Source organism: Sinohyriopsis cumingii, chromosome 14 (assembly GCF_028554795.1).
Source record: "Sinohyriopsis cumingii isolate HCF-2022 chromosome 14, ASM2855479v2, whole genome shotgun sequence".
Taxonomy (NCBI): Eukaryota; Metazoa; Mollusca; class Bivalvia; order Unionida; family Unionidae; genus Sinohyriopsis; species Sinohyriopsis cumingii.
The window spans coordinates 83,997,507-84,006,350 of record NC_142974.1 but is presented as its reverse complement, the minus strand read 5'-3'; the positions used below and the strand labels follow the sequence as shown (position 1 = coordinate 84,006,350).

At 32.4% G+C, this 8,844-nt stretch overlaps 1 protein-coding gene across 1 annotated transcript; it reads right to left on the bottom strand.

Annotated features, from left to right (window-relative positions):
* Window positions 1–2,182: 2,182 nt before the first annotated feature.
* Window positions 2,183–8,625, bottom strand: LOC149784260 (kappa-type opioid receptor-like). Its single transcript, XM_089932292.1, has 2 exons — window positions 8,489–8,625; window positions 2,183–7,277 (listed from the first exon to the last, which is right to left on the bottom strand). Exon 2 carries the CDS (start codon window positions 7,139–7,141, stop codon window positions 5,984–5,986), a length of 1,158 nt encoding a protein of 385 aa, XP_089788418.1. The 5' UTR covers window positions 7,142–7,277; window positions 8,489–8,625; the 3' UTR covers window positions 2,183–5,983.
* Between the last annotated feature and the right edge of the window lie 219 nt (window positions 8,626–8,844).

Below are 8,844 nucleotides of genomic sequence, written 5' to 3'. Positions count from 1 at the left end.
GCATATGATTAAATAACGTTTAAGCACGTTGGGATTACTATGTTAGATTGCTGTAAAAATAAATATGACTTCATCATTTCAATTTACATTGAGTATTAATCAATTACACTTTATCACCATTTGTTGGTTGTCAATAGTTTTCCTACCTGAATTTGCCCACATAGCTTGGGTTATTATGTACTGACTGAAACATAATATTTTTGGATAAGACTTGGTCAAGGTAGCGTTGCAATAATTTCTTTAGTGCACTTAAAAAATATAACTATAATTTTCACTGAACAATCTGAACAGTAAAAAAAGCGTAGAAAACTCCACAGTAAATGAAAGGTAATGCTTGAAATCTTAGCACATTCCATACAAAGAGTTGTCTTTCTTTAGCTTTGAGTCACTGGTCGCTTGTATCGTGCATAAAATAATTGTATCCACAAGAAACAAGAGGGTTTTGTATGTTTGTAATTAGTACTATGATGACTATTTAGTGTTTCTAAGTTCTAAGAAGCTTCTTTGTTCTCTAAGAAGTTTATAGTGGTATTTACATGGATCGCCCCCACCCCCGTCCTTCTAGTTTTAGTGTAAACTTTATCCTGAAGGGGAGACAACTGTGCAAGTCATGTCACCCTTTTTACTAACATCTGCTTTTACATAATGTATAGTTTGTACTGAATTTTTCCACAATTTTATGACTGACATAAAATAGACACAGTAAAATGTTTTTCCACGAGAAATAGTAGAGTCAAATATTAACAGAAAGTGTTATTTTTTAGAGATTCCAGATGAAAAGAGATCAACGCAACGAATCGCGTTATTAGGTTTGTTAGAAGAAAAAAAAAACTGGAACAGAAGTTATTCAGTTTACTGCATACTTAAAACAATTAAGAATGCCACTAAATTTTAGATACTGAAAATGCATTGCCCGTAGTATATATTCGCCATTCATCAAGATCATAAGTGTTGGAAGGTGAAAGCCACGACCATGTATGACATAATATATGTCTCCAGCACGATACTGTTCTTGATATTGACTAATTATCTAATGGGTTCTTACATAAATGGAAAAGGGGGTGAATTTTATGATTATACACACGAGTTTAAATTTTTAATTGACATTAAAAAAATACCTTTCAATATATGTAATCGTTTTGAAAATATCAAATACCAAATTGCCCTTAAAAACATACTTAACATATATGGTATTGTGTGATTTGGTCTGCAAAGTATGATGTGATTTGGTATGCTAAATATGGTGTGGTGTGGTATGTAAAGAATAGTGTAATATGGTGTGGTGTGGTAAGTATGGTGTGCCTTGTTATGTAAAGTATGGTGTTATGTGGTGTGTAAAGTGCGTAAAAGGGGCATTGTATTGACAGCCGCGGTAGCTAGACTACTTCGTTTATGTTCATACGTTGTTTTCACTCAGTGGATGGTATCTGCGCACAATAAATCTTCTTTATCCGGACGCTTGTCTATGCAAGCAAGATAAATATAATTTCCTGTATTGCCTTTAATATAGCTTCAGTTGTGGAAAGCCTTCTTCAGACACTTCACCGCTAGTGTTTTCATTACAGTGATTATCTCAAGATTTTTTTCTCGTGAGTTCGTGAGACTGTGAATGCTGAAAATTTAAATAAATTTGATCTTTTAGGATTGGTCCGCTTTGATCGATTGGTAATAAAACAGTAAAAAATGCCTTTTTTAGTCTTCTCACAATCTCAGTAAGATAAGACATATTTTAATTTAAAAAGCATTGATCTAGAAAAATGTTTGCTAGTTAAGGTTGGAGAATATCTTTTAATGTGTGATTCCCAGTTTATTTTTCGCTTCGCCGAATAATATTTGTATGAATTTGAATAAGACTAATATGTTTCACATTACACTACGCAAGATTGGAAATAAATCCCCAGCTGTTTCTCGAAGGTAATTTGTTAAGCTAACTTCCAATGGTTGGAAGTATCAATGCACATGTCAGTGATGGTCATGGGAATTCCGACCGCAGCTTTAATTTTCACATTCTTGAATTCAATGCCGTGGTTGACGATCGTGATCATCTTGCAGTATTAGTAGTAATGCGCCGTAAATAACGACATTGCTAATAGTTGCTAAGTAAAATTTACTTAATATATAACTATAGAATAATAATAATAATAATAATAATAATAACAATAATAATAATAATAATAATAAATATAATAACAATAGTGTTTATTTGTAATATAGGCTACTGGCCCTTGATACATATTCATACATCATGCGGCACAAACATATGTTATAGATTAACATTAAGAATATCGTATATATTAGTCATTCGAAAATATGATTATTTCTCACTCTTAGTGAACACACGGTCTAATGAAAAAAATCACAAGATGCTTAATGTATTACGTACTGCATGTTATGCTCTTTGACCAATTCTAAAAATACATATTCAATTGATACACGTATTGATTGTTTGGATACCTGTGGCACATTAATCCAATTAGAGAAAGTTTGTAAATATATAGGTTTTAATATGAATTTAGGAAGTTTATATCTCGGTAGACTGAACTGGAAAATGGTTTAACATGAATCATTTTCATCCTTTTGCAATTCAAACAATTAATCTAGCAAATACAATCAATGATAAAAGCAACAGTTCAAAATTAGACACAAGTTTACGTTTAGAATAAGACAGCAATTCTTCAATTCATCAATTGGTTCTAAATACTTTATATTGAATGGTAATCGAGGAAATATATGGAAAGTCCTGTTGCTGAATAGACACAATTATGTAGGGTCGAATGTAAGATGATGATTGACCAAATAGTTCTCTCTTACAAGCAATGTACCCCAAAATCGGATAATTGCAGAAAACTGTTCTACACAAAAGTAATGCTGCAAAAACATTTTTAAAACATTGTTGTAGTATATAATAGTATATATTTTTTTTCTGTGGGAAGTTTCTCAAAGGAATATGTCTTGTTCGAAATATAACACAGGATGGTTTGTGTTAGCAGACTCTGTTCCATTTATTGTAAACAAAAAAATAATATAACAAGTTGTAATTTCTTCATAGATTGTCTAATTTGGCATATACTATGGGGAGTAGGCAAATGATGCATTAAATGCCTGAACAAAATTTACATTTATTAGTGGAAGGTTTGTTAATGCTGTCTTCAGATGTGATATTTTAAAACAAACATTTAAGTACAGTTATTTAGGAGAAAATGATATGCTTTTAATTGTCTCATGAGGCGAACATTTCTAAAGAAAAGGATAAAATGTGTTTCCGTGAACTGAGTAATTTCTGGTTAAACGTATGTCAAGCATATCGTATAAAAATAGTTAGAACCGTGTTCCAGAAAGTAAGTTACACTTCGTTTCTCAATCCCTTTAGTTATCCTTTTACATCTCTGCGATGGCTAACTGCATGAGAATAAACAAATATAAGTTTTCATTAGCAACTGAATACATTTTGTTTAAAAGGGATTTTTTTGTATATCTTCGTCTTTCTCCTATATATTTTTGTATATAATTATACTGTTGTCCCTAATGAGTTAATCTAAACACTTAATGCTGGTTTTAGAGCGCCATTTAAATGTTCACTTTGAAATTCATTCAAAATGAATCCAAAATCTTTAGAAGAATACGAAATTCCAAATAAAGCTTAGGAAGGAATCCTTCAAGTGAAAAGCATCTAGCTAAAGGTGACATACTGCATACGTCAACACCAGAAGAAACGATTCCAGAAAAGGTACATATGTTATCTTAACAAATATCATGTAAAATATTCCAAACTTCTTTAGACTTGTCTAATAATAAAAATTAAAATGTTTAAGTCAACACAATATAAAAACGAAAGCACGTACCAAGCATTTTTCTTGCAAAGATTTGGAATATATGTTATTGGACATAAGCCTTAACCCTGCTCGTGTATGTATTTGTATGTTTATGCCTGTTTATGAAACTCACAAATATTTACAGGCAGGTTGGTCAATATTTCAAATAAATCCAGCATCGAGTATGAATGGGAGCTTGAAAAACGTAATCCGTAGTCTAAGGGTGGGAACTTAACAAAGAAACTAATGCAGCTTTATGTATGTCTCAACAAACAATGTCAACGAGTCCAAAATTGTAACAAATAAAATTGTATATTTGTCTCAACACGTCAATCTTGTAACAAATACAACTTTATATCTGTCTCAACAAACAATGTCAAAGAGTATGAGCTTGTAACTAATACAAGTTTATAACTTTTTCAACAAGCAATGTTAAAGAGTCCAATCTTGTAAAGACTATCCGATTAAGATCAACGTGTCAAACGTTGATACACAACAGTCTTTAATGATCATAATAATTGCACAAGCGATACTCGACAGCAACATAATAGCATAAGTATCATGCAGATAACATTAATGTCAAAATACACACTTAGGGTCCTATTCTGAGATGGAAAATAAGATATGTATTTCAACCCGTTCCAGTCCTTATCTTCTTTGACTTGTTGATGCTATGAACATAACAGAAGAAAAACGTATCTGTACTTTTGAAATTATGGCCCCAAGCAGGTAGCATAGACTAATAAAAACAAGTTATTCGGTTAAAATACTAAACATAAAGCACTTTTATAGGCAGGCAAGAAAATGTTAATGCAAGGTATTTAAAAACAAAACTGGAAGAAACGTATTATTTATCATTCATATCGATATTTGTAAGGTTCAAGCATTAAAATCTTCCAATATCTTAGACATTACCGCGACAGATCAGCAATACATTCATACCAAAGAGCAAGGAAATATTATATAGTCTTAAAGATGATTATGTCATGATGTAAAATATATTGGGATGCTAATTTTATAGCAAGGTCTCTCTTGGGGCAACTCTAAATTCAACCAATGTAGTAAGCATTGAAATGATGACCTGCTTCAATTGAATCGTTAAGATGCTTCTCAAACAAGCACTGATGCACAAGTAAGGCAAATTGAATGTATGTATGTATGTATGTATGTATGTATGTATGTATGTATGTATGTATGTATGTATGTATGTATCTATGTATGTATGTATGTATGTATGTATGTATGAATGTATGTATGTATGTACATATGCATGCATGTATGTATAGATGTATATATGGATGTGTATATGTGTGTGTATGCGTGCATGCATGCATGCATGCATGTATATCTGTCTGTCTGTTTGTCTGTCTGTCTGTCTGTATGTATGTATGTATGTATGTATGTATGCATGTTTGTATGTATGTATGTATGTATGTGTGTATGCATGCATGCATGTATGTATGTATGTTTGTATGTCGACCCGTTCAGGCGTCCTAGTGATTAAAGAGTCCGCCTTGAATGAGGAAGGTAGCGGGTTCAAATCCCGGCCAAGTCATATCAAACCTGCTACTAACATATGCCTCGCTAAGCGCTCTACATTAAAGGGTTAGTGTTAGGTATGTGTCAAGATATTGTGGCTTGGTGTGACTTGGTGCAATATGTCTGCGTCATGATACCCCAGTGCTAGACCTCACTATAAACTGCCATACATACATACATATATTCTTTGAACACGGATGGGATATATACGTGAGTATAATTATGTGCTTAACGTATGGAATCATGTAATAGATCGTATGATTTATATCAATAACACGCAGTGGTAGAAAAAGAACACTTGATGTTTAAAGCTTCTATATACAAAATATATCCTGTTCAAATGGATTTAAGGCTAAATATAGTACATTACATGATGAATTCCCGAAATTCCTCTTGATTAAAGAAAATTATTTATTAATACAGGTTAAATTGCCACTTGACCGTATTAAACCAATGTATGGATATAGAATATAAAATAAAAGAGATAAGTAGTATTTTATGTCGTGCCTATATGATCGTCTGTTTAGTACGACTAGCCTCCGACGTCAATTTTTGTTAAACAAAGCTTACCCAAATTATGTAGAATATACTATTGACAAACACAGCAAATATTTATCCGCAGCAGAAAGTTCCTAAAGATGCAATATTTTCAAAACCAGCATTTTGCATTCCATTTGAAACTTCATATCCATTGCACCGTAAATAAATGGATTTACCATGAAGTTGATTGCAAATGTTCTCCAGAAAAGCTGATACACCATCGTGCTTGTATTGTCCAGATTTTCGATGTATTCTTCGTCGAAAAACGTCATTAGTTCCAAGGTAAGAAATGGTGTGAAGCTCAACACAAAGAAGACTGTCACAACAAATAGAATCTTGGATACGTGTATGGTCTTGGCTCTGACATTGTGTTTTTTGTCCATATTCCCTTTGTTTCCTTCGTTTGTGTTTTGTCTAGGATCGTCAGTGCGTTTTTGATCTTCAAGTTTGTTTTGTTGAACTTCATGTACTGTTGTTGCTGAATTCATCTGTGCAGAGTACGTATCCGATGAACAAGAATAGACGTTTGTTTCTTTTACATCTGCTGTATATTTTGTTCCCATTAGATGTGAATGCTTTCTTATTTGACGCCACACCATTATATAGAATAGAGACATCAACGCGGTTACGATAATGTAAAAGGAATATAGAAACATAATGTAGCCATTAGGAAAGAATGTGTCCTTGTACATATCATCGGGAAAACACTGAATTCCTGTGATGTTTGCAACGCCTGTTTGTACAGTGTTCTTTCCATAAAGGATAAAGCAAGGAATAGACAAGATGAAAGATAGCACACCGATGAACCCAAAAATATATTTCATCGATCGTATGGATAACTGTTTTCCGTATGGTTTGCATATCTTTCTGTATCTATCTATCGCAATCACAAATAGGACAAAAATTGATACCATAGCATTAAAGTATGTAAATGCGCGTAGACTCTTGCATGCCAGTGTATTCGTGTATGTGTATGGATGGGTTAAAACCCCTAGAACAAATGGATCACCTATCACGCAAAATGTGATATCAACCACAGCAAGAAAGGTTATACAGTATCTGTGTGTGGAATTATGACGTTTGAGTGCGATAATATTAACATATAGCACGAGTGCATTGCCGATTGTTCCGACCACCATGCAAATGGAAACAAATACAATTACTGGAATTAACAATTGCACTTCTCTGTCATTCAGTTCTTCCAATGTCCAGTTCTTTCCTTGTGGGATTTCCTTCAAAGGGGTGAACATTGTTGGCAAGATTGGCAGAATAAATGTATCACTTACTCTCAACAACGTTCAAGTATCACAGCAGCTCTATTGCAATGCTTGTTCCAGCTTCATTCTGTCGTAATTATTTATCCCGTGTATTTGTATTTCTATTATACTGAAAACAGGAAAACAATATATAAATTAATAATAATAATTGATTATTTATAAACTGGAATAAAACTCAACTATTTCAATAGATCGTGTTTCTCCAGCAACAATAGTACCATCTCTTTAGGATAACGAATTCATTTCCTAGTTTTCCATTATAATCAAACCGGATTCAGCTGGTTACATGTGTGCAACTTTGGGATGTCAACATGCCTCGAAGTTTAGAAAGAGACAATTGTTTGAGTCAATAGGATGTCAACACTTCATTTACGCTTTTGTTAAGTCTTTTTATGGCGTTTCATTTAGACATAGTGCAATGCATGGGAGGGACAAAAGCACTTGTTAAAACATATACATCCCTCCCAGATGATGAGTCATATTTCGATTCATTATGAATATAGTATAAGTTTACAATATCCAAACTATGCTTATTAATATGTGTAAATTAGAATTATTAAACACATTTTTGTAGTGATTATACGTTTACATCACATTGATATCATATTACATTAATACAGCTGAACAGTATTGACTTTAGCAGATACTTTGTAGCTAAGGAGAAGAAAAAAATATTGCGATGCTGTGCGTGTAATTGATGCATGGTCGTAATGGATTAAAGGCATAATTTATTATATTCTTGGTTTATACATTAACTTTACTTATAAGTTTTGGAGCTGCATTTTACATAAGATAATTAAGATTTATTGGTTTAAAATGAAAATAAATTAAGGAAATGCAGCATTGGGTTGATTTATCTTTGCGTTCGAACACAAGCTTGACTTATATGGCCTCATGATAAAAATGTACACGTTCGATTTCCTGTGAATTATAATGATACGCAGCCAAAATGTACGAATTAAGTCATGTTAAATATTTGTGGGACATGCAATCAAAATATATCGGCTCAGCTGACACTTATCAGTATGACAGTGATATGCTTCAAAGGAATATCTCAGAATCCTTATCTGTGTCTGTCTCACATAGAGCGGAAAGGTCACAAACTAATACGTAATATTCGTTTGTAAGAACAATGCATGCCTTGAAGTCGACTTTAACAAATACTATAATATTTACTTGCTTCTTAAATAAACCCCACACGAAACCAATATAGTTTTAGCAGATGAAGGCTATATTTTAATTGGTGTATAAATCATATGCGAAAATTTCAGTTTCATATATTTTAAAGCCACATCTACCAATAATGGTGAATTTACTTACCACACGCTATCCAGTGACGTGTATGAGTTGCAGATCTATTCTGTAAATTAACAGTTACATAAATTCCCATGACTGAGATAGAAACATATGCCTGATATACGGATTGGACAAAACTGACATTATTACCAGTGTAATACTAGGAGTGTTCCTTGTTATAAATATGTCAGATAAGAATCACTTACATTGTGTAAACTGAATCCTCTTATGACTTCCGCTCCAGCAAATGGAATATTATCGCTGAAGGAAGTACATGGCATATATATATATATATATATATATATATATATATATATATATATATATATATATATATATATATATATATATATATATATATATATATATATATATATATA